The sequence below is a fragment of the Neoarius graeffei genome, chromosome 11 (assembly GCF_027579695.1).
Source record: "Neoarius graeffei isolate fNeoGra1 chromosome 11, fNeoGra1.pri, whole genome shotgun sequence".
Lineage (NCBI taxonomy): Eukaryota > Metazoa > Chordata > Actinopteri > Siluriformes > Ariidae > Neoarius > Neoarius graeffei.
In genome coordinates this window covers 68,254,578-68,282,378 of record NC_083579.1, presented here as the reverse complement: position 1 = coordinate 68,282,378, position 27,801 = coordinate 68,254,578, and the positions used below count along the sequence as shown (strand labels likewise).

Sequence of the window (27,801 nt, the reverse complement as noted above, 5' to 3'; positions counted from 1 at the left end):
GCTTTCGAAATGCATGTGCTGATAACATGACTATTCAAAGAGACTTGAACGGTGAGGTGGTTAACTGGATGGTACATTTAATTCAAGTAAGTAAGGTACATACAGATAGACCACAAAAGTCTTTATAGGAATAGGTGTCTTGTCAAAACTGGAAGCGTTAAACACAGAGAAAAGTCAAACTGCATGCTGGAGTCACAAATGCACAAGTTATGAACTGCAGTATGAAAAGAAAAAACAAAAAAAACACCCTACAGTACTGAATAATTTAGGAATAGTAACAGCATGGTTGTAGTCAGAATTGGTCCTTGTTGTCACCCATATCGTCTGCACAATAAAATTAAAAATGCCCTGTATTACATTGTCCTTATTTGCTTGGCTGAGCCTCTTTCCATACACAGGACTGTGGCCACTTCAAGTTTAAACAGTTTTATTGAACAGGTGCATGCCTATACTCCATTAAGTAGCCAATGAGTGTACAGCAGAATTCTCCTTGGCCAATGATATAGTGAGTGAGCTGGCCACCGTCACCCTTCACTATGTCAGTTCCTTTGATCACAGTATCAAATTGTGACAGCGCCACAATTTACAACATCACATAAAATGACATCAGTAGTATAAGCCATCCCTTTCCGTCTTGACTCTCTCAAATGGAGGAAAAAGGAGGTGACAGAAATCTACAGTACTGAACTACATTTCCGATCATGCACCACAAAGGTCAAACAAAACAACATGGCAGCTCTCTTTCGAGCACAAGTCACACAGTTGCTCCGATGTTGCTCTCAGACAGGAGTAGAGTGATGCCGGTGGTTTCTAGTCATCCTTCATGGCCACTCGCATAGTTGGAAACCTTTGGAGGGGGAGATTTAGGAGGATAATTAGCTGTTTATGCTCCAAAGCCCTTTTTAGTAATCAATGCGTCACTGCTGTTGTGTCAACATGAGGTCAGGAGCCCTCGATGTGTGCACACACTATTCTTCAGGCTTCTTCTGCCACCTTCGCAGGCCTAAAAATATCGCTGGTGTGAAAAACCTGCACCTGCTGTTCACCTTCATTTGGATACATTGCTATAAAAGTGCCACGACTATAAAAAGTCCTGGTCACTTCTAAAACGGGCTGAGCAGATGCTGGGCACCTTTCTTCCTCTGTGCGGGACGGCTTTACCCGCGGCTTAACGCACTCAGAATAGTTCCTTTGACGTATGGGCCTCTGATTGTTTGAACGTGGAATCTCCTGGACGTATGCCACCTGGCATAAATCATTTAATACCTCCTCCTCTGAACCTCATTCCCCTCTCCACAGCCTACCCCCCCCACCACCACCACCACCACCAATCCTTCACTCATCTTTCACTCTGCCCAAATCAGGTCTGTTTGTCAGCCTGCCAGCTAACATTTAGCACCAGCTTACACCGCTGACCAAATTTGGGCTGGAGGAAACATCAGCAATACTAACGACCATCAGCAAATGAGCACAGTGCAACAGGCAAGTGGTGCGATTTATTGCTGAAATGCACTCACTCATACACATAATGGATGAAATGTTTTATGAAATGTGTTCTAATGGCAGCAGCATTGCGAAGCAGTTTGATTAGATCTGTACCATCAGCTCCCTTTATTGCTGAGTTACTACACAGTAAGACGACTGACTACCTGGCTCAACTAGTTTGTTGTTTGCTGTGTCACTTCCTGTACATGGTATGATAAAATCCTTGCTGCAGGTTCACTGTTCTGAAGAGGTATATTCAAGAACATTTAAAGTGTAAAAAGCTCACATTTTATAATTTACGTGTCTTCTCATCCCTTTGAGCAGAGCAAGACAACATGGCTGCCATTTTCCCGGACGTTTGCCAGTCAGTCATTCTTTTATCGCCCTGTGATGAGTATTTACAAGTCCTGGACGAGTCCTTGGGGCTGAACACTCACATGTATTTGACATGTGATGCTCCACATGTTACATACTGGTTGTGATTTAATCATGACATGTATAGTGTTAGATTTTCAAAAATTGAAAATAAAAAATGCCTGACCACCTCATTGAGAACACTCCGATTTAGAGAGCTTTCTTTCTTCGTACATAATCACAGACCATAAACGACAAAAAAAAAAAATTACTGTACAAGTACATAGGATTTGTTATATATTTTTAAACTCTTCATCATTTATATTTATACTGAGTTTTTCCTTTTGCTTATTTTTTAAGGTTGTTCTTTAAAAACATCTCGTGTCCGTGAGAGAGATAGAGGGAGACAGAGATTCGAAAACACAGAGAGGGAGAGAGGTGAGTCTGTAACCTGCTTGTCAATCAACAGTGTGTCTCTCCTCTTGTCTCTCTTCAGTTAGTGTGTCTCTTAACGTCCTCGCCGTCAAAGCCCCGCCTGTTCACACCTTGGCCTCCAGCATTTCCAGGAAGAGTTTGTGCATGGGCACTTTGCCCTGCACCTTGATGCTGTAGAAGTGTTGCACGGCCTTGGTGGCAGTCTGCCGCAGCAGGGGCAGGGTCATGAGCAGCTTGCCTGCCCGCCGTGGGTCCTCTGCGTGCTGACTGTTCTCATAGTCCTGCAGCGCTTCATGGAGAGCATCCTGCAGCTTCTGAACCGCCTCCACGTCCTCTATGTGCATGGAGTCTAACGATGGAAAACACAAACGACACACATTCATTAACACTATCTTCTATACGCAACAATCAATTTCCTCAACATCACAAACATGAAATTGCAAAGTTAATGAATAAAACAAAATATTACAAAAAGTACTGTTTATTCATCATGAACATAAATGACAAAAATATATAAAATTCTACTCGTTAACTCAATCATGATTTTTTATGTCACGTGACTAGTTATTATTTTCTGCAAGGGAGTTTAGAGGGTTTAAGTCCAATAATAATAATAATAATAATAATAATAAAAATTAAAACACCACATTGCCTCCAATAATCAATTCTCAATAATCACATACTCTTCTCATAAAGAAAATCATAATTTACACGACATGATCAATTTTCATTTATATTTCCTGCAGTGTTCCATATAAACATCTCATCTCAAATACGGTCATTTTTAATTAGACGATACAATTTATTAATCTCAAAGAAAAAAAATGTCGTGGCACAAGTTAACATATAGTATAAAGAGTCTATAAGAATATGTATAATAGACATGACCTGTGTTTCTAAGTCTCGCAGCACAAGTATCATACGGACCAATTAAGATTTTTTAGTATTCTTTCAGGAAACTGGGCTCTGACTAATATAGAACGGTTTTATTCAATATTCTCGATTGTTCTGGAAAATAATTAATTATTTTACATCCCTAAATACACACAGGCAGGATCATAGGGCTAAACCCGTCTCTGTATTACCTCTAGCACACACACACACACAGAGAGGGACACTGAGACAGCAGTTGTTAAGGGGTGTCTGACACCTCGAACGAGGGATGTGATTGGCTGCCTGGCTGATCTCACCTTGGTGAATATTTCACCATGTGGTACAATAAAAAGGAAAACAGATTTCAGAATTCTAAAATTCATTGAGTGGAACAGCTGCACTCCCAAGACCTTGAGATATTTCTCACTCTGACCATTTGTGACACTTAGTGCTGAACGACAGACTGTTTTTGAAACAAGAGAATGAGGCGGTGATAGTCAGAGGGAGAAAAAACTGTGTGAGAAAGTCTATGCATGAGGCAAATGAAAAATAACTTCTGAGAAAATGAATTCATACTGTTACGCTTGATAAATTTGTTTAGGACAGTGGCTTAAATGGTTTCAAATGTGAGACTTAAATATTGAGCTTGTGCAATTTGCCTTGATATAAATAATTTACAACGGCTTAGGGTTTATTCTCACGTTCACTGCCACGTGTGTGTGTGTGTGTGTGTCAGAGCAGGACAGATTGAAATAAAGGATGGAACATTCATATATTTGTACCCAAGAGATAGTGTGTGTATGGGGAGTGTGTATGGGGAGCATAAAAAAAACAACTTTGAAGAAACAATTTCCTTGCAATCCATCAGAGAGGCCGCGTCGATCCGATTGATAAACTGCTAATTACAAAATCAATCGCTATGAATTTTCACAGCTGTCAGACAGAGGCACTCCCATGAGAGCCTTTGCACAGAGCCCTTGTTTGAGCTCTCGGCACGCTCTGCTCTTCCCCCACCCTGATCCTCCTGGCCCCACCTCTCTGCAAAAGGTCTGTCATCCGAAAGTAAAGCAAAGCCCACCCTCAGCATTTTTCATTTTTCCTGCAAACAAAAAAAGAGGTAGAGACAGAGAGGTGGGGGGGGGGGGGGGGGGGGGAAGGAATGGAGGGAGATAGAGGGATAGAGGATGCTTGCTTGCGGGCTCTGTCCAGACATTGATCAGAGAGGGACAGACCGTGCCTTCTGAAAAGCATGCTGTCGATACGGGTGCCTCGTCTTCTCCCCCGGAACAAACGAGGCCCATCACTCCCTGATACTCATTCCATTCGACTTAACACATTTTATTGACAGCCCCTGTGCTCCTAATGAAATGCTAAATTTATCTCCTGTGGCTGCAGGGCCCCGTGGCTACTGTTATGGAGATAGAGAGAGAACGAATGGAGGAATGCCACAACACAGAAGGCGTTCAATTAAAAGCTCGGCACTCCCTCCTCCCTCACCCGCTTTCTCTTTCTGTGTGTCCTTCATGTTTATCTCAGCTGTATCAATTCAGAAAGCCACATCAAGATGGAGCAGATTAGAGAACATTCAGGATGGAGTCTATTCTTGGGTTACCCGGTTCAATTTGGTGGATCTCTCAAGGTAGAGTTTAAATAACCACAATGTTCTCACAGAGAAACATGAAAATGAACAAAATTCATGAATTCATAGAAATATTACTCTTATAGCCTACTTAGACTGAGTGCATCAACCTGGAATTAACTGTAATATATCCCCATGTTTTCTGGATTTCTCTGGAATATTAAAGCTTTCTTATATATAACACAATCATGTTCTATATCATTAGCATGGCCTCAGGTGTACCTGAGTTGGCGAGAGCGATGGCCTTGAGTGTGACAAACTCCTCCTTTTCCACCTTCAGCTTCTTGTACTTGCGGACGAGCTGCAGGATGGAGACAAAGAGGTCCAGCAGGCCTGTGAGCCGGGAGTGCTCTTCGTCCATCACGTAGTCCTCAGCGTAAACCAGCTCGTCCTCGTAGGGCAGCGAGCGGAAGACGATGCTCAGGATCAGGATCTCCATCCAAGCGCTCTGCAGTAAACTCATCTGATCTCCCAGAGACAAGCTGGAAAAACCTGAGGTCCAGAACAGAGATGGTGTTCATTTTGCCATACCTGCTCCAAAGTTGCCAACAATACTAACAAGAAAGCTGAGTCAGCACAGAGAAAGTAAAACAAAACAAAACTGGACCACAAAAACTCCTCACAGCATAAATGATAAAATGTGTTCCGTGAACTGATATTTATTCATAACCTAGATGCAAGTGTGTCTTTTCACATCCCTTTCCTCTTCTCTACTTGAATTTTATTCATGTTTGGTCTGACTGCTGCATTAGTTGAGAAAGCATCAAAGCATAGCTTTGACATGTTTCCCTTACAACCGTAGTAAGGAATCATAAACTGTGAATCCTACACCTCCACTGCTCGGCCATATGTATTTTTTTTCCCCTCTTACTATTTTTATTACATTACATTAGATTCACTTTATTCATCCCACATCGGGGAAATTCACGTGTTACAGTAGCAAGAAAATGTCAAACAGATGACAAATAAAACTGAAATAAAAATTAGACAAATGAAGGATTAAATACAGAGGGCTATTTGCATTATCTACCGTGAAAAAGTATAGAAAAATTGCCTTATTGAGAGGCTCGGAAAAATTGCACATTACAAGTAGACTCTGTATACACACACACACACACACACACACATATATATATATATATATATATATATATATATATATATATATACATAAATAATATACAAGTATGCATAAAAATAGTTTAAGGCCGATATTATTGCACATAATAATTGCATCGATGAGAGATGGCAGAGGTAGTAGTGGTGAAGTAGTTATTATTATTATTTATTTGTTTTTTGTTTCTCAGTAACTCTGTACAGTTGATGCTTACATTCTCACGTCACTGAAAAAAAGAATGACTGGTGTAAGAGGGCGGCACGGTGGTGTAGTGGTTAGCACAGCAACAAGGTTCTGGGTTCGAGCCCCATGGCCGACGGGGGCCTTTCTGTGTGGAGCTTGCATGTTCTCCCCGTGTCTGCGTGGGGGTACAACGGTTTACCCCACAGTCCAAAGACATGCCGTGAGATTCGTGTGTGTATGACTGTATGAGGACCCCACTGAAAAGATGTCGATGGTGGCAATTTACGAGATTGTGAACTGTGCACATAATTGGGCGAGAAAAAGGATCAATTTAATGATCTAACAATTTGGAAACAAATGAATCAGTGCAACAGTCATAAACTGATTATTGTAATTAATTATAAATTGATTATTATTGAAAGTAGACAAACAACTCATATGCAAGTCGTGTCAGTAATTTTAATAGGCTAGCAAGGTGATATGCCTGTACGTCCAATACTTTTATAACAGATTCCGTGGTATCGTCAAATATGAAATCATTCCTGAAGATACTGAAGGGACAAAATTGGCGATCAGTTTGAAGAATAAATTTTGAAAAGCAGGAGTTTGAGAATTGCAATGAATTGTACAATTAAAAATGATAACAATGCCTGAGTGAGGCAAATAACTAAGCTAACCGATTTCAAAGTGGCTAAAGACACAGTGTGTCATGTGGATGCACTGATAACCATCTCATCCCTTTTTTCTCTGCCCTCACCTGTCGATAAACTCTTCATAGCCCTCTGCCAGCATCGAACCCCCTCCCCCTCCACCCAGTGCCTGCCAGGCATCTCCATCTAGACAGTATATTAGCGCTGGTTGCAGCATCTGATGATTAAAATGATTGCTTTTACAAGTTTACCGTTGCAGTCCTGTCTGCCCCCACATGATTAGGAAGGTGATAGATTACAATATTGACTGGGCCACAAGGCATACCTGCCTCCACTGTTTTCCCTCTTTCATATAAATTATTTGATTGAGGAAGAGTTGAAGAGGGTGATGTTTATCTGCTTGGCATGTGACACTTTGGAGTGGCGGCAGGGTGTGCGAGAGACAGAATGGAGGAGAGAAGAAGAGGCAAAAGGAAAAAGGGGTACCTGAGTGTTTAATTTCCCTTATCAGAAGGGCGAACACTGGCTGCGCATGCTGGGGGATACATTAATTAACAGATTGCGATCAGCGCTGCAGGGACCCTCACAATGTGAAAGGGAATCAATAGGGCCAGAGTGGAGGTGGCAAAGAGAAAAGAGAGAAGACAGAGAGGAAGCCTGACAACAAACTTAACACATAAATCCCCCCAACTAACTGAAGACTAACGATTAAACACTTAATACATCTAAACGGTTGTTAAGTATCATTTATCAATGATTCGTTTACGTGCATGTGCATATTTGGGATCTAACTGAATGCGAATAAACTATCCAAAATGAACAGATAATGATAAACACAGATAAGAATAGGAGGTGCACTAGTGTTAGGTGGGGTTTACATTAGACCGTATCAGCGGATCATCAGATTAACGTTTTTAAAACGATTAGTGTGCACACAGCAACACCAATACACGATTTGCGTGCACACAGCAACACCAATACACGGATACGCTCGGCTCCGCAGGCATCCTGCGCTCCAAATCACTCCGCCCTGAACAGCAAGTGCCCTCTGGAGGGTGCGCACTCCGGCCCTGCGCAGCTCACAGAGCGCGCGAGTGAAGCGCACGAGCAGTGATTCGGGACTGAGCTGCTGTGTGTGTGATCCCAGCGCATATCACTTACCACTTGCAAGTGGAAGGATGGCAAGCCTAAAGACAATCATAACTACACAATGGGCAGTATTTGCATCAGTATTTGCAGTATTTTCATACTTTTATACTCTTTAATGAAAGGTGATACAAGGCGGAAGTCCGCGCCGTTTTTCAGCAGTCGCGTCACATGACCAACGCCAGCGAATCAGGAAGGTGGATGTCACAGTGACGTTGTCCAATGACGACGCCAGCTAGAGCTCAGTACAGCGTATCCGCGTATTCTCAATGTTTACACAGCACCGGACCAGACACGATCTGGATTGAATACGTGGACCCTGGCGGATTCCCGTTTCCCGGCGTTTTAATGTAAATGGACAGTGCATCCGCGAAGAAAACGACACAGATACGGTCTAATGTAAACTTGGCCTTAGAAAGGCTTACAGATGTGTGCATCTAAACTGCTTCGATCACAGACAGGTAGAAATAAAAATAATGTCATGTAACAAAGTAGGAGGCTTCATTAAAAAAAAAAAATCAACCAAAAACCCCCCCAAAAACTACAAACCTTCCAGTTTAGGCCATAGCCATTTTAGGTTTAAATCCAAATCCAAATATTTGGAGTTCTAAACAGACAGAGATATGGATACTGGTATTGTGTTACACCTCTAATGCATATTCAACACAGATTTATCAGCGCATGAACTTTGCATGACAATCACAAAGACGGCTTATCAATGAGCCATACTTCTCTCCTTGGACCTGACAGGATAAGCAAGGGTGTGCAATGTTCGACATGCACAAAAACACAACAAAACATCCCCCGAGCACCACACATCCTCCAACTCTACACACTCATCAGCCTCAGCTGCCAGCAATTACACACACTGAAAGGCCCGGCGTTTAATCGTCTGTTACGGTTTGTTGTGAGGTGGTGAAATGCGGAACGGTGCGTGTTGTCCACCCACTCTCTCTCTCTCTCTAAATATATATCTCTCCCCATCTCTCTCTCTCTCTCTCCTGCCCTCTTTCCTTCCACAGTACTGAATTATCACTCCAAATGGGATCTTGTGTTTTTCCTCTCGCCTTTTTCCACTCAATTTAATCAAGTAATGAAGTGACTTTCAGACTCTCCAGGTCAAACGGTGCTCGGGCCTTGGCACTTCCACAGAGCCTTGCTGAAGTGCACGAGTAGCTGGTGATTCCTGCTCTAATGAAATATCAATATTTACATCTTAATTTCCAACCAACTGCCCCTGTGTGCTTTGACAAAACATGACACAATATTGACCAATCTGGAGGGCCTGGCTGCTGCGTCTACAGCTTTGGCACTTTAGCAAATAGAGTGCTTAGTGTCAATGGGCATTAGCCTTATAGACTAGACGCCAATGTGATGCTCACTGTCTCAGCTTTAGTAACAATTTCATTCAGTAACAAACATTGTCCGTTGTACAAAACAGGTAACGGTCAGGAAAAAGGTAAAGAAAACAAATATTTTATAGCCATCGGTGAGGGCATTAACACAATTCCACAGCGTCACACGGCTCTGAAAACAATCTGACAGATATAAATAAAAGTGTGCAATGCTTGTAGTCTTTAGTTATGTATTAGAATGCAAGCCATTAATAGAAAAAAAAAAGTTAAACCTAGATCATGAAAAGAATTATTGAAGGTTTGTAGAACTGTTTACCTCTCTGAGAGGGCTCTATGTTAAGAACAAAAACAAAGCAAAACACATTGTATGACAGCTTGCTTGGTTGAAAATGACTGATCATGGTCTGACACGAATGATTAGTCTGAGGTTTTCTCACTTCAAAACAACTATTTTCCACTTGTTTCTTATATTGACTTTTGCATATTTAAAAAATAATTAATTGTGGATCATAATCAAGTCACTTGCAAGCAGGGCTTTGAACCGGTTCAAGGAATGAAAACCGGGAACTTTTTCTATTTCACATGGAACAGAAACGAAACCAGAAACTTTATTATTTTTTATGTTCCGGAACAGAAACGCTTATTAAAAATAATGGTAACCGGTTAATACCGGTTTTTATTTCGTTCCTCAAAGTTTCCGTAGCCTACAAATAAAAAAGTCATTCTTCTCCTGTGCAAGTTTCTATGACCCGCTGAGGTTCACTTCCTGTGTGACGTTCGCTGACTGAATGGAGAGAGCGGGAAGGTGGACTACTATCACGTCTCCACGTGATAATAAGTGAGTAAGTGCATTACTGAGAGTCTGAGCAAAGAAGAGCCTGAACGTTGCAACCTCCCTATTGGCTGTTTGTAAAAATGTATCAATTGTTGCCCTTCCCATGGGAATCATCGTGGGCTCAAGAGACGAGACCTGACGAGTTAGTTCGTTGGTAGCAGAACAAAATGTCTGGACACAAATCAGGTTTTCAGAAAAGGAAAGAAAATAAATGGAGGGTCGAAAATACAAAAAAGGAGGCAGAAAATGCAAAACGAGTTTTAAGGTAGGACAAATGGTTACTTTTTAAGGCAGCCCGCCGTGGCTGCAGGCTTTCAGTTGTGTCATTGAATGGTTACTTTTCTGAGGCAGCCCGCCGTGGCTGCCTGCAGGCTTATTTATTATAGCCCATTTAGTTAAAATAGTTGATATAAAATGTTTATAGTTATAGTTATGTGATGGTTGTCCTGATTTAGACTGGTGTTTTTTTTTTTGGGGGGGGGGGGGGGGGGGGGGGGGGGTTGCGCGATGTTGCACCCGGGTCCAGATTAGGGCAGAACTGGCCCTGGCTACATTTCAGGTGTAGTTTGTTTTATGTATGTATGTACTTGCATAGATGTGTACTTGGTCTTCCAATATGGCGCCTAACAAAATCTCGCAGCACGGTGACGTCATGCGGTAGCCCTCTATAGGGCCTGACTAGCCTTTGGTAACACACTAAACGAATTATCTTTCATTTTTGGCACTTTTTCTGTTTGTATAGATGGGAAGACATACTGAGAATCCAAATCGCCAACATTTGAAATAATAATTGTTTTGAATTATTTCTTGTCTTATTTAATGAAGGTTGTAATAGAATTAGCCTACATTTGGCTTAAGCTGGATGAGACAGAGACATAATTTTATAGCCATTTGTTAAACAGCTGACAGGGAACGTAATTAACCGTTCCGGGAACGAAATTTTTTTGTTCTAACCGGTTCGGGAACGTCTATTTAATGGTGGAACCCAAAACCGGAAACGTTAAAATTCCGTTTCTGTTCGGAACGAACCAATAGGAAAAAAATTCTGGTTCAACGCCCTGCTTGCAAGTAGTTAAATAAAAACATTTAATATTTTTAACTTACACAATTTTATATATGATATTACATGATCGCATGAAGATGTGAAGTTTATCTTCGAGTGGTGAATGAATATATCATGAGTGAGTGAATTGAACACCTTTCTGTTTTAGCCAGCATTAACTTTGTCAGCAGTTTGTGCTACAGTAGCTCTTCTGTGGGATTGGACCATATGGGCTAGCTTTCGTGCCACATGCAAATCAATAAGCCTTGGCCGCTCATGACCCTGTTGTCAGGTCACCGGTTGTTCTTCCTTGGACCACTTTTGGTAGGTACGAACCACTGCATACCAGGAACACCCTACAAGATGTGCCATTTTGGAGATGCTCAGACCCAGCCATCTAGCCATCACAATGTGGCCCTTGTCAAAGTCGCTCAGATCCTTACACTTGCTCATTTTTCCTGCTTCCAACACATCAACTTTAAGAACTGACTGTTCTCTTGCTGCTTAATATATCCCACCCCTTGACAGGTGCCATTGTAATGAGATAATCAGTGTTATTCACTTCACCTGTCAGTGGTCATAATGTTATAACTGACTGATGTGTGTACGTACACATGCATGCATACATACATACATACATGAACTGATTCCACTCAGTTAAAGTGATTCACCTCATGCAAACACAGTAAGAAAAATTAATTCTGTATCTTTCAGTCAATACTGGCCTTTATTTTGAATCTGACTGGTCAGAACAAATCAAGACTTAAAACGCAGGTAAGGCTCTTTCCCAACGACTGAGACTAGTGATACTTTGGTTACATTGACGTATAGTTGTAAAGATAGTATGGAATCAGTAAAATATATACCATCACCTACAGTTTGGGTGTTTGACTTGACCTATGCCTAGTTAAGTATTCTATATTGCTATTATATTGAACTGCTGGAAAGATATTTTTTTCAATAAATAAACATTAGTCTACTATTTTGTATATTTTTAAAATGTACTGGTTGCAAACAAACAAACAAACAAACAAACAAACAAACAAACAAACAAACAAACAAACAAACAAACAAACAAACAAACAAACAAACTCTGAAAGACCCCCCCCCCCCAAACAGTGTTTTCCTAACTCTCTGTGTTCAGGTGAGACTGGTGAAGCTGCCCATACACTTACCAGCACATTTTCATATCCAGGCTCAAATGTTTTTTGAAAACTCAATTTATCAAGTCTGTGAACAAATCCCCTGTGTGGTCTGTCTTCAACACTAGTATAAAAAGTAATCAGTTTTTAGCTTGTTTTTATGCAGCTCAATAAAGCTCATCGCTCGAAACAGCCGCTATAACAAAAGACAGGCTTGGCTGGCTCTCGGTGACATATTTCATGCCCGCTGACTCAAAGTCAACATTTCTGAAAAGCGGTAAAAGCCTAAGCTCTGCAAAAGAAGAAGGACTTTTATAGCCCCAGAAGTCCTTTATAAATAAAATAAAAGCAAAACAGCAAGTTTTAATCTTACCACATTTACAAGCTTATATACGAAATTGTATTTCCTCCTTGACCTCATGCCCTCCTGAGTTTATGTGGAATCCAGCACTGCTGATGTTTATTTCTTTTCGGGGTGATAGACTTGCTAACTACTGTTTAGTACAACAGCCCTCCATAGCCATTAATGTAAACAAAATGTGCTGTATTTCCATGTGGAATATAAAGAATAAATGCTTAGGTGAATTCAAATCTCATCATTCAAACTCCTTGTATCAGATGTAAATGCTCCCAAAGATATAGGAGCCATGATGTGGCATTTGCACATATCTCTCATCCTGTGATCAATCAGCAGGATGTGTTTTGTCATTTTGTCCACCAGGAGTGGGGCTGAAATTAAGTACTGCACATTCGTGTTGAGCGGAACTTCATATTCATATTAATTTATTATTGTTTCCTTATCCCTGAGGGCCATTAGCAGTGCTCATAAAAAGAGATGTAATTACGTGGTATAGTGGCCCCCTCCAGCTGCACCCCCTCATATTTCACCCTCAATCTGATGAGACAGTGAGTATGCGAGCGAGAGAGCGAGAGAGAGATATGCACATTTCAAGAGCTTCACTGAAAAAAAAGAAAAGCAAAAGAAAAACAAAGCAAACAGATAAATTACAGAGCGGTAGAATGACAGAAAAGGAGCCATTAAAAAAAAAAAGAGAAAAGGCTTCACTTCCAGCACTTTAGACACAGAACTGCTCTATCATGGCTCCTAATCAGTGAGACAAGCCTTACAGACTCTTAGCTAACAGCTATCAAAGGTATAACCAGCTGAGGGCTCTTCTCCACTGCCGTGTTTCCAAAAGTAGTCTGTTGTCTGCTGAGCTTCCATGGCTTCACCCGCTTGTCATTGCTGTGTCAAGTGGCTTATGTTTATGCTCCGAATCTTTTTCACTTAAATGAGCCTCTGTCATTTCCACTGACCTCGAGTTAAGGTCACATTCTATCTAAACGTATATAATAATATAAGAGCACTGCAAGTCCGTGTCATCGGGTTGGGTAAGAGTAACGTGTAAACAAGAGGAACAAAAGAGAGAGATTAATAAAATCACAGAAATCCTAAAGACAGAGAAAGAGCATAAATATAAAAACATCCTCTTACCACTGTTCACAATTCTTTAGGAATTTTCATGACCATATCATTAATGATGCACGAGATAAATAATTTGATATGAGTCTGGTCAGAGAATCAGAAGAGCTACCACACACACACACACACAAACACCAGATTTGATCAAATTGCATTTCAACCCTTATTAAATGCAACACATTCAAACTGAGGGTAAGATTTTAAAGCACTATATGAACAACTTCAAAATGATTTTCAGTCTGATGACTAATATGCATAAAGTGCCAAAGAAAGATGTTGTAATTAAAACTACTGGCTTCTACTAAGCATTGTAACAAAACAAAACAAGGCATTGTGCACACTTCATATTTAGCTTCGACGTACAGGTCTATTTTAACAGAATAAATTAAAACAGAAAGCCTCTTCAAGCGGCGATCTACAGTATCAGTGCTTTAAATGATAAGAAGCCCATTAGACATGAGCACATGCCAGTATGATGGGTCATTTGGCTAGTGGAGTGTGAACGATATGAAGTTTCGTAATGTTAAATACAGTAATCCCCTTGTCTTAATCTGCTGTTTCTGACCTTTTGACCTGACTCCACTGCTACTTAACCCTCCCCAGAGAGCCACTGCCATCACTGGACATTATATATCTCTGTTTAGCTCAGTGACAGGGAAGAGACGAACCTTAATCAGTCATGTAATTACACTTCATTTATTTCTGCTGCCGAGCAGATTCGCTGTTTAATGAGTAGCCATGTCCTATTGACTACTGCATAAAAGATCTGAAAAAAGAAGACTCAATGCAAATGTGTTGATGTTTTTGTTTCCCCCCTCTCACTAAAAAAGAAAAATAAAACAAATATGAATTCAAATTAAGCTTAATTTTACAGAACCCCAGTGTCCAGGGTTGGATCCTAAGCTTGGGTTACTGCTGGATTGGAGTTTTGTATATGAGTGATTCCACGCTTATGGGTACTGAAATGGGGACATGAACTTATTCACCTAAAACCATTTCTTTTTTTACCATCAGGTCACAAAACATGTAATCTTTAATGAATGATATGTTAAAAGATAACTTTAATTTTCTGAGACGTAATAAAAACATATTTATATGCCAAAGTCAAGCCTATGAGTTCCAAAATGATGTCTGTTACATTACTTCTGTTACGATTGTCCATCTCGCGTCTGTTACAAATTAATTACGATCTAGCTATATACCATGTTAATCTTATTGAAAGAATGTGTATGTTTATTCTACTACACATGTTTATTAATTATATTTGCTAAAACATCACCTTCCTATGTTTCAAAAAGTAATTCTACATTGTTAAAATTGAGAATATATATGTCCACAACACTTCTGTTACGTTCTGACTTTGGCATATAAATATGTTTTTATTACATCTCAGAAAATTAAAGTTATCTTTTAACATATCATTCATTAAAGATTACATGTTTTGTGACCTGATGGTAAAAAAAATAAATGGTTTTAGGTGAATTTTTAAAAATAAGTTCATGTCCTCATTTCAGTACCCATAAGCGTAGAATCACTCATATTCTTTATACATGTAGGTTTTTTTTGTAGGTTCACTAGTTTCCTCCCACCTCTAAAAGGTGGTGAATGTATTTGTGCACGGTAACCTGTGCTAGACTGGTGGCCCATCCTAAGTGTAATCCCACCTCACACCCACGTTAAGGTGGTTTGGGTATTAAGCTACTGATTAGAAGGTTGTAAATTCAAATCCCAGCAATGCCAGGCTGCCACCGTTGAGTCCTCGAGCAAGACACTTAACCCTCAACTGCTCAGTTTTATCCTGTCTTAATTGTAAGTTGCTTTACATAAAAGCATCAGTCAAATGAGTCAGTTTAACAAAAGATAGGTGAGAGAGAAGCGCTTGTTTTTGTGAAGGACTTTGCATTAGGAATGTGTACATACACACAGACACCCCCCCCCGCACATAAACAAACTCTGCTTTGACAGCGCTAACACAACAAAAATAGATCTTGCCCTTTCTCCGAGTGTAACCCCGCCCAGAGCAGCAGATGCCCCTTGCATGGTCCCGGAAGCCCCCCTTCAAATCTCCATCCCTGCGTGCTGCATCTCAAGCATGGGGCGTCAGGCCTGGGCCTACACCTGATTGCTCCATCCATCTTGATCTGGGCTGCTAAAGCCTCCGTCAGTGGGTAAATTGAATATACTAAGGCCTGTCTGTTGGTGTCTATATTTAATAAAGGCCGCTGATGAGGTGCTGATTTATCGGCCGGCAGTATTCACACTCCATTACAAGGAGATTACACAGCTTGAGAGGGATCAGCCTCGGCAACACAGTAAGGAGATTTTACAATTTAATGGCAAAGAGAAAACAGCGAGCTTTGGGTGGGTGGGGAGAACGGGGGGTAAGATAGGAGTAATCTTGTGCCATGAGGTGTGTGCTGAGATATGATAGCTGTAAGCTTTGAGAGGTGATCATTTTTAATACTTTGTATATTAGGTCCTCAGGTTTCTATACCAATAAGGACTGTGGGTAACTTTTCTAGCCTTTCTAGAAAGCTTCAAATTTTGTTATGCATTTTAACCAAATTTCCAATGATTTAGAAAGTATTAAGTAATTTAAAAAAAAAAGGTTCAATGTGTTTAACTCTTACAGATGCCGCTCATAAAACGAGAGGCATCACAGGACAAGAATAGCTACTATGTGGCTGCGGCAAGATCATGTGGGAAACAATTCTGCAGACTCTCTCAGCCCAGAATTCCCTAGCGGAAAAATCCTGCCCTCTGAATCTGGGGCTTGGAGGCAGGTGACTAACAGCTGTCTAATGTGATGAAGCAACTAGGTTGCATGAGATGCAGAGTGTAAAGCCTTATTCCAAACCATGACATATGACATTAACATTCAGTGTAGCACTCCAGCCAATAAAATCTGACTACTGACACTGTGATGTGTTCTTGCAATAACAGCACTGCCATTATTTTCCATTTTCCATGCTTCACCATAGCAGTGCAGCGTACTGGTACCTTAGAGTGGTTATCTTTTTTCAGCTGTTGACTTCCTTTGTACTTTCCTCAAATCGGTATCCATGTTGCATTTTATAGCGTGTCAGGCTGTAAGTAACTACAGTAATGCTTCTGCCAGTTGGACACTGTGAAATCCGAGATGGAGAAGAACAAGCAACGACTGTATGTATGTCAAAGGTCTTTAGCACCTCGGGAGTAAAAAAGCCATCTGTCAACATTTCCCACACATCGACCTTATTAAGAACAGCCATGCCAGACATCGCTCAAACTATTTACAGAGTGCACTCTTGCACTGCCAGGTCAACCAGTGCTGAGCCGTTCAACTTGAAGATTAATTATCAATTCAATTTACAGCAGATTGGGTAAGAATTGACGGTACACAGCGGCCAACCAGGATGGTTAGATGATCCGGCGGACAGAATCGTGTCCTGAAACCTATTTATATAATAAATGTGACAAACATAGATCACTGTACATACAGTACATACTGTATGTACGTCACTGTACATGACATCTAGTAATGACGGGACCAGTCATCTAATAATGAAGTGCAGCGTATAAATGACAAGAAAGAGAGAAAAAGAGTATAAACTTATTTAAAGATTTTGGCAGTCATTTTAGAAAAAGCTAGCAATATTAAATTCAAAATAACACAGACCTTCTGTTTAGCTTTTCTACAAAGCCACACCCCAAAACGCAGCATACATACACTCTATGCTAGAATGACAGGTGAGTTCAGACGCCTCCTTGTCCTAACTGGTTGGATGTTGGTGGCGCTCCAATCTTTTTATTTTATTTATAGATTTTATTTTATTTATGTATTTCATTTACCCCCCGTTTACAGAACCTGGGGCATGACACTCACTTCAGTTTCTCCTCTTTGCAGAAATGTAGCTGGTATTAGGCAAATAACTGGATGGATGGATAGTTCAGATACCACTGACCAATGGCGTAGCCAGGAATTAATTTCAAGGAGGGGATAAGGAAATATACTACATAAAATCATAGCATGATGTGTGCACAATTAAATGCAATGTACTCATGTATTTTGGGTGGATGCCAAACATAACAGAAGTAGATGATCAGTTTATCTACCATATTAATAATATTGCAATAAAATACCTCCACAGATAGACTGAAAATGCTTAAACTAGCATGTTAATAAGTATAGGTAATCATATGGGGCTGAGTAAAATTAAGGATTAATTTCATGAGTGATTTCGAAGTTTGCGACTCGGGCAATTTCAAAACTTTGAAATCACGAGTGAAATTGATCCTTAATTTTATGAGGAACCATACGATTACTTGTTTATAATATATAGGGCCAAATTCATACTTCAGAAGCCATTCAAGTTCACAACATTTGTCATTCACGGTTTCTGAACCAATCAGGGCGCAAGACTATCTTGCACGTTTGAATCAGTTTCTAAAGCGTCTTTCATCATGACACGGCGACACGACACGAGGACTGCATTTCCACAGAATATCTTCTTCTTGTTTTGTCAGGCTTTTGGACTTGTTTGGCTTTTTACCCATTCCAACGAACTAGCCAATAGCATTTCAGAAATACAGCCCCGTGTTGAGGAAAAAAGCCCTCCTTGATTGACCAATCAGAATTGAGTAATTTGGCACTATGTATTATAATAGAAGGAAATGCCATCTTATAAAACAATATAAAATCTTAACTTCTTAACTGCACTGCTTTTTCTCACGCTGCAGTAAACCTCCAGTACTTCATCACGTGTCATCTCGATATCTGTATACTCAGTGTAGCTAACCAGCTATCTAATAGTTTTCTAACAGAAATGTGAAAATGCATGATTCTGATTGGTTACTTCTGTTTTCACCACAGCAGCTAGTAGTCAATAAAATGCATTAAATAAATTACGGGCATGGTTCTTTGTTTTGTTTAGGGCAGTTAAATATGGAATTGTAATCATGATTTTGTTGACCTTTTATAAAGATCATTACAATGCAATTACTGTACAAAACAACATAAGATAAACATTATTGATTACCCCATGGGGCAATTCATAATTATCTGACACATGTATGTGTTAAACACCATTTGAACTGATAAATATTGCGTCGATGTCTCTGTACTGGCCTTGTACCTTTAAAAGTTGTGTTTTTTTTGTATTTGAGGAGCTATACAATAAGTTTACTGTTATTGTGAATTGTAATATTAGCAATATTTCAGATTATACTGAACACACTCTCAGAGCCAGTATATGTGAAGATGATTACATGCTGCTGTTATCCAAGCGTATCTCTCAACCAGTCTGAGATTAGTGCTGGATAGGACCACTCTAGAGCAAATTAACCACTTTTTCATAACCTGCTTTCTCAAATGTTATCCTCACAAAAAGGACAATGAAAATCAATTGTGAAAGTTAAGCGGCAATTTTCCTGACATATAAATTGTTACCTTTGGATGTTGGTCATTGGCCATCTGTCAACATCCTAATCAATGTTCCCCACTTTATAATGAACTGTTAATCTTTTTTAATTCCATTGCCAAAGGGCTGAAAATCTATCAGAATGTAATCAGTAGCCTCGCAGTGGGGAGGAGCCACCGCCTGCCTGCTCGCTGTTGGGGTTGAATCATAGCAATACAACAGCGATACACAAACTCAATCAGTTTGCATGTGCAGCACAATGTCACTGGGGAAAAGACTGAAAGCACAATGCAAATTTAACTCGAACCATCTTTTCATTTTGGCCAATTACTACAAGCATATTACAACAGCTTAAGGTTAGCAAATGGTTCATTTTCCACTCAAAAACCTCAAATACTGAATTAAATGTGTTAAAAAAAATCAGAAATATCGAACATTTGAAAAAAATCCAATGTATTAATTCCAAAACCTGAGTATCAGAGTGAGGCTGGATTTCTGTGAATCATGCACGACAAGCACCCTTTCTCCTAATTATATGCAGAAAGCTGAGGCTTAAGCTAAAGATGTTTGGGTTAAGGTTAGGGTTATTGGTATGAGTTTACTAAATGTTTGTTTGGAGATTTCCACTGCGTTTTCATGTTTTCTGCTAGGTATTTAGCAGTTCATTGCTTCTGGAAACTGAAAACATAATGTACCGTATATAATATACAGCATTCAGGTGTTTAAAATTAGTTTACCTCTTAAGAGGAAATTGTTTGTTGGAGCAGCATGCCCTGAAGAAGGCTGGCTGTGCCGCTACGCGTGGGTTGCTGCTCAGCTCATGTTTTCTGTATGAAATAGCCATGTAAAATAAAGGCTTTTTTTTATATAGTTGGATACGAAGAGTGCCTTGGATTCCTTCTTTTTTCATATAATATACAGTATTAGAAAGCATACTGTAGACGCAGCTTTTCGGTTGCGGCTTCTTGGAGCAGTGATGGTACTACGGACAACGCGCGTATAAAAATAAAGAGTGGTTTATTTTCCAAGTAACTCAGAACAAGCTCTCTATCGTAGATGCAGACACGCACTGAAAATTGTTTGCGCTTCACCGCCCACCTTGCTATAGGTGAGCCGGCTCTATATCACATGTTAACCAGACGTCCATCAATCTTTCAATTAGGCTGCCAGACAATTGGCTATGACATGGTAATCACGTTCATCACCAAACTAAACATGGCAACGTATTCACTGTTCACAACTTTAAACCATGAATGTAGTATTTCATTGACTTAAATTGCATTGGAATCTTATCAACATAAAAAATTTAAATAAATTCATAAACTTAGAGTTCAAAAACAGCTCCAACAACTATGCATAATATAATAATAAATTAATAATAAAATACAATATAATCCTGTACATACGGTATATACAGTACTATGCAAAAGTCTTAGGCACATGTAAAGAAATGCTGTAGATTAAAAATGGCTTAAAAAAATAACGAAGTGAAATGTTTCAACATTAAAAAAAAAAATACAATAAACAGCAGTAAGCCATAACAAAGGAAACAAAGTCAATATTTGGTGTGAAACGACCCTTTGCTTTAAAAAAAGAAATAGTAGTCTGAGGTACAGTGAGTGCAGTTTTATAAGGAAATGAGCTGTAGGTTTTACTGAGCATCTTACAGAACCAGCCACAGTGACCCAGTTCTTCTGGACACTTTGACTGTCAGACTCGCTTCTTCATTCTGCACCAAAACCCACTCGCCTTCATTATGTTTTATTTTTTAATCCGAAAAGTGGTCTCTTATGTAATATGCTGCTCAGATACAAACATTTTTTCTTCTGTAACATTTAATTTTGTGCTGGAAAACGAATGTTTGGAACTCTAAAATGTTTTTGTACTGACTCGATAATGTACTGTAGAAGAACAGAAATCTATAACAAAGTTTGTATGAAAAAAAAATAGGGTGCCTAAGATTTTGCACAGTACTGTCCATCCATCCATCCATCCATCCATCCATCCATCCATCCATCCATCCATCACCGCTTATCCAGTGCAGGGTCGCGGGCAAGCTGGAGCCTATCCCAGCTGACTACGGGCGAGAGGCGGGGTACACCCTGGACAAGTCGCCAGGTCATCGCAGGGCTGACACATAGAGACAAACAACCCAGGACCTTCTTGCTGTGAGGTGACAGTGCTAACCACTACACCACCGTGCCAACCTGCATAGTACTGTGTAAAATATATGAGAGAGAAAGACAGAGAGAGCGAGAGAGAGAATATTCCATGGCCGCGCGAAGATATGAAGTTCATTGTTGAGTGATGAATGTATATTTTATATATTTTTCAACATGTAATGTTCTTTATATTATCTGGACAGATCCACAAAAAATTATGCAAATTAAACAAAAGAATTTTAATTTTGAACTGGTTTGCCATTTTGACAACACATGTCAAGTCAATGGGAAAACACTGGTAGTGACGTCACTGGAGTGAGGATATTGGAAAATACGTCACTCAGATCTGCGATGTATTTTGTATGAAAAATGAGTTTTCCAACACGAGAAGATAAACTTCATATCTTCAATTCAATGTGTGATTTTCTTTTTATTATATAGATACATTCACAAACAAAAAGTACCCAAATTCATCAAAACAATTCATCGATTTCCTCACAAGTGAGGATACTGAAAATATATATGTTATTCAATATCCTGGATGTAGTTCGTATGAAAAATACGAGTGGCGGACACTCACCGGCCACTTTAATAGGAACTTGTTCATGATTCTAAGACTCCTGTTCTTGGCTGGCAGGAGTGGAACACAATGTGCTCTTCTACTATTGCATGCTGAGATGCTTTTCTGCTCACCACGGTTGTAAAGAGTAGCTATGAGCTGCTATATCCTTCCTGGTAGCTTGAACCAATTTGGCCATTTTCCTCTGACCACTCTTATCAACGAGGCGTTTCCACCCACAGAACTGTCCCTCAATCAATGTTTTTTGTTTTTCGCGCCGTTCTGTGTAAACTCAAGAGACTGTTGTGTGTGTGAAAACCCCAGGAGATCAGCAGTTTCTGAGATACTCAAACCAGTCAATCTGGCTCAAACCAACACTCATGCCACAGTGAAAGTGACACTTTGTGATCACAATTTTTCCCATTCTGATGTTTGAAGTGAACATTAACAGAAGCTATTGATTTGTATCTGTATGATTTTATGCATTGTGCTGCTGTCAAATTTTATATATCTCCATATCCATCCATTATCCATAACCGCTTATCCTGTGCAGGGACGCGGGCAAGCTGGAGCCTATCCCAGCTGACTATGGACGAGAGGCGGGGTACACCCTGCACAAGTCACCAGATCATCGCAGGGCTGATACATAGAGACACACAACCATTCACACTCAAGGTCAATTTAGAGCCACCAGTTAGCCTAACCTGCATGTCTTTGGACTGTAGGGGAAACCAGAGCACCCGGAGGAAACCCACGCAGACATGGAGAGAACATGCAAACTCCACGCAGAAAGGCCCCCGTCAGCCACTGGGCTCGAACCCAGAACCTTCTTGCTGCGAGGCGACAGTGCTAACCACTACACCACTGTGCCACCATATATAAGATAGAATTACTGGTAAAGAGCACTTATTCTGCATAAGTGGAAAAATATGAGATATTTTTCTATAAAAACTGTTTTGCATCTTTTTCAGAATAATTAACTTGTAATGAATGATGAATATATAATTTGCCCTCAACCTGAAAGAGTAGGGTAGTGTATGAAAGTGAGAATATTTTGAACGATGCGTATGCCAGTAGGAGAGGACTGTTATTAGGTCATTAGTGATCTAACCGTGGCTAAGCTTCTTGCTAAACTCTTTCTATGCTGACACAGCATTGCACTCTGTGTGTGCGTGTGTGCGCGCGCATGACTGAATGGAGATCCAGTAATCTTCTTACTAGATAAGATTTCACTGAGCTTCTGATTACCATCTCCCCCAAAAACGTAACTGAGCTGTGTATTGGCTCTTCTGTTGGTCAGTTTCACATTTTTTTATCACAGAAATGTTAAAACCTCACACACAGAATTATCATGGTACCGGTATGAGCTATATACATAGCCAAACTATAGCTTAAGGGATACATTGTAAGTCAGAACATAAAACCTGTCTATAAATGGTACCAAAACATTAAATATACTCTGAAATATTGGAGCATTCTAACTTCTAACACAAAAACACTGTAATACATTCCATCATCATGATGTCATAATTGTAAGCTACACTGCAAATCTTTTCCTTTCAGGAGTAAAAGAAATAACTAATTCATTGTAGATGCTTAAATGTTATTACAGGACGAGTGGGAGATTGCGGGACCAAAAACCATGTCTGGTGGTATATGCCTTGCTAGCTGACACACTAATCATTCATAGGTCCTGGTGTTTGCGGCACATTTGTTCACATGGTGTTGACTGTGGCATCACGAAATTGCCAAGGGTAAAAGTTGATCCCCAGCCAAAGCTAGCTGACATTAGAAAAATCTGACATTTTTCAGTATGTATTCCTGTTTTCAGTGATGTATTTAATTTTTGTTTTGTCCCACAGTTTGTATTTATTGTTCTGTCCAATTTATTGTCTTTTTCATTCTGTCTATTGTGTACTACCTACTTTGTCTTTCTCAATTTTTGCACATCATGTTGTCGATTGTGCACACTGCTGTCTGTGACCTCTGTAATGCCACACCGAGGCCACGTAGAATGCTACTTCCTTCTACTGTATACGGCTAGAATTACAATACAAAATCTGTAAACTGAAGTCTCTAAAGTCCAAACTCCGTAATCTTCTGAACCAATGTAACAACGTGAAGCTTGATTCCCAGACCTAGTTTCATACAGTATGTTAGCTGAATTGAGTCTTGTTGCTTAGATTTTAATTTAAAAAAGAATTTTTTAAAAAATCCACGTTTTTAATAATGTCAGCAAACCACACTTCAAATGTACTAACTGAAGAAATGGCGAGAAGAAGTGTAAGTACCCTACAGCACTGTGCATCAAAATATTAGCTGTATACACGTCCACCTGTAACATGAATGTTGGTTCCTTAGAAGGATCAGATTTTTGCACCAGCCATTTCATGACTTAAATGCACATGCTCAAGAATATATGAAGAGCTCTTTTCCAAAACGCGATAAACGCCAAATTAAAAAAAAACTAGTTCGTCACGCTATTCCGCTGTGTACAGAGCCTATTCACTGCTCCATTAATGTCTCATGCCAAATCACTATATCTCCTTGTTTATATGTGCTGCAAATTGTAGTTTCTCTCCAAAACGCGATAGGCGCTACACCTGTTTTTTGGCTGAGTGCGACATTTCCTCTAGACTAGACCTGGGCATTCTACGGCCCGCGGGCCACATCCGGCCCGTTGTGTGTCCCTGTCCGGCCCGCGAGGCCAATTATAAATTACAAAATAAATGGGGAAACCCCCATATTCCGAGTGCAATATAATGGTGCGACTTTTATTTTGAAAGCGCTACGTTCATGTTTACGTTCGAACGTGCGAGCTGTGCGTGAACGTCAACTGCAACAAGTGAGGATAGCCAGCACGTCGTCAGTCAGGCATGTCAGCTAAATTGTATATATAATAAATAAATGTAAATAATAAATTGCACTGATTCATTGACTGGTTTTGTTTTCTTCTTTATATGTAGCCTACACCACAATTCCACATAGCCTATGAATAAATATAATATTAATTATGTATTGACATGAATATATATTAAGTAGGGTGGATTCAGGTAAACTGGGCCACTTACACACTGAGCTTTTCATCTCTTCCAATTTTACTGACTAATCACCACAAATGTATTTAAATTGTTGCAACATTACTACTTTATTTGCTTTAAGTCATTTGGATGCCATAATATTTCTGTGATGAATGAATGAATGAATCTTTATTGTCCACAAGTGTGGAAACTTGTCTTCAGTTTCACCACATAAAAAACACATATGACTCCATTTCATGTAAAAATAGTAAGGAATACTACTCTAATAAATAGATGATTAAATTAAGTGTAAAAATTTTAAAATGTAAAAATAGTAAGGAATACTACTCCAATAAATAAATGATTAAATAAATAAAACAAGACTCATCTTGGTTTGCAAAAGTCGCCTGTGTGTTGGATACAATTCCCACTTTGTTTATCATATTAACTGCATTGGGAACAAACGATTTCTTGTATAGGTTTTTAATGGAATTTGGTACTCTAAAACGCCTCCCTGAGGGTAAGGGGATGGGCTGGTGTACCCCTAAAAGGCAGGGGGGGTCTTTCCAAGTTTGCAAAAAAAAGTGGCCCAATTTACCTGAATTCACCCTATATTAAAAAGGTGCGCCTTACATCTGGTCAATAAAATTACAACCTAAATTTATCGTGGCCCTCTGACATAATTTTGGTTTCTCATGTGGCCCCTTGTGAAAAATAATTGCCCACCCCTGCTCTAGACCAATCAGAGTTTGGTCAGCGTTCTACACTATCCCACATGGTGGCGCCCTGAAGCGAGGAGTTTTGTTTGCTTGTGAAGCTTCTTGAGCACAAATAACTTTTGCAAATGGTGGTTGTGAATACTTTTGATGGTTCTGAAGAACCTGTGAGACCTACACCAGGTGGTAGAAGACGTCGTTTAAACAAAGATACCCATAAGCAAGCGCAAACTAAGAAAAGTCGCTATTCCGCTTATAAATATAATTTATTTGATTTTATTATAAATTGTATGATGAAAGTTCCTGATATTATATATCTACAGCATGTTCTCTTGTTTTAAAAACAGAAAGACAGAAAAAAATGAATGGATTTATAGCGTTTTGAAAAAAAATATATAATAAACTTTGGATTTATAATCAATAACCTTGCTGTTAGATTTGTAAATTATTGTTGAAAATGTTCAGACTGAACCAACTATCTATTATAACAGGATAAATTAAATATTTGCAAAATTTATGGGTCTGGGTAAATGTCATTTTTCTGAAAACAATCAAAATGGATTTATAGCATTTTGGAAAAGAGCTCTACATATGCAAAGATGCAGAAGTAGAAGGTTACATGGCGATAGTTCTTCTACTGGACAGACTATTAGATGGCTGATCCACCTCTTTTTGTTGAACAGAAAGTTTATTTGAACTGACCTCTGAATAAGGTATCAAAATAAAGGCTTTTCATTCTGAATCAACTATCAGTTGAACTCAGATTATTTGTCTGCATGTAAACACAGCTAATGTGAACTCACCTGGGATATGCTTAGCCCAGCCGATAATGACGACCAGCTCGCGGTCAGCGAGATCACACAGCGTGGTCAGTGCCTTGATGTCACTCTCGGGCATGGTGGGATCTGGCATGGCATAGATCTTCTCTGGTTCTGCTACCAGCAGGTGGGACACGATCTTTGTCACTGAGGAAGAAGAGTAGCAGAGGAGACACAGCTACTGCGTTAAATAATCACTTCCTATGAAAGAGCGCTTCAACACATGACCATGTAACTGGAAATTTTATGAATTATACTCCCATCATGTGTATTAGTCAATAATTATGCCAGGTCAATGAATGAAAATGAATTTATTGGTTTATAAATATAATAATATTATATTATATTAGTGTGATGATTTCTGTATTGCTCTGCAGACATCTCAACAGGTCATTAGTTTAAATCCAATCCAGGTAGCACATAGTGAATGAAAAAAATAAATAAAAAAAATAAAAAAAACAGCAACAGCAACTGAGTATTGATTCAGGAGACTTGTAAATATGGAACAATGTTTGGGCCTGTGAGCTTTCCCTGATGAGAAAAGTGGCAGCCACACAGAAAAATATCACCTACTTCCAAGTCTGTGTTGTAAAAAATAAAGTGCATGTGTCAGTATTACGCATTACCGTGTAATGGAGTTTTTCTCAGTGTAAACTCTATATGCATATGAGAGCATTGTATGTATTTTTTCCCCGGGTGAAAATCTATTGTGTGTGCATATATTTAGCACTTTGTAAGGGACAAAAAAAAAAAAAAAAGACTAAATGTCCTCAGAATAGCCCATTTTACACAGCCTGTTCAAGGCGGGAATCTTACACCTTTATTCTGCCTTGCGTCCTGTATAAAACGTCCAGCATTCATAACAGAGTCTGTGTTGTTCCGCCTCTGCGACAGAACGATTGATTCCAGCTCTGTTACTACCAGTGTGCGTGTGAAAGGGACAGCCGGCAAGGCGGGACAGGGTTGTGATGTTTTTGACATTGACATTCTTCTTTCTGAGATTAGACCGAATTCAAACGTCTCTGTCTACGCCGTCGAAGGTCCGTGCGTCTTTCTGCCTCAAATCACTTCCTACTTCTCTTTACTTTCTCGGACAACTTATTTCTGATCATACAAGTATGCTGCTTGCATGAGTCTCTCCACTCCTCTCCCTCATTACCTCTCTCTCTCTTCTTTCTGTTTGCGAGCACAGTTTTCTATGATAGACTTTTTTTTCCCGAAAAGCCAGCTCGGCTCAAGGACACAACCCTTTAAATAATATTGGCTGGCTTGTTTTCATGGTATATCAGATATATTCCATTCAGCTAAAATGATACTGAATGAGTCGAAGATGAGCTCAATATCACGCTAGCTGAATGGAATATATCTGATATACCATGAAAAAAAGC

General features: G+C 39.6%; 1 protein-coding gene across 1 annotated transcript in view; it reads right to left on the bottom strand.

Annotated features, from left to right (window-relative positions):
• Positions 1 to 2,176: 2,176 nt before the first annotated feature.
• esrrb (estrogen-related receptor beta) overlaps positions 2,177 to 27,801 on the bottom strand; it is an 80,816-nt gene continuing 55,191 nt past the window's right edge. The window contains exons 6-8 of the mRNA XM_060933160.1: positions 26,399 to 26,560; positions 5,009 to 5,278; positions 2,177 to 2,623 (exon numbers count right to left, since the gene is read on the bottom strand). Of these exons, the coding sequence (XP_060789143.1) occupies positions 2,379 to 2,623; positions 5,009 to 5,278; positions 26,399 to 26,560 (677 nt within the window). The 3' untranslated portion in view covers positions 2,177 to 2,378. The remainder of the gene's footprint in view (positions 2,624 to 5,008; positions 5,279 to 26,398; positions 26,561 to 27,801) is intronic.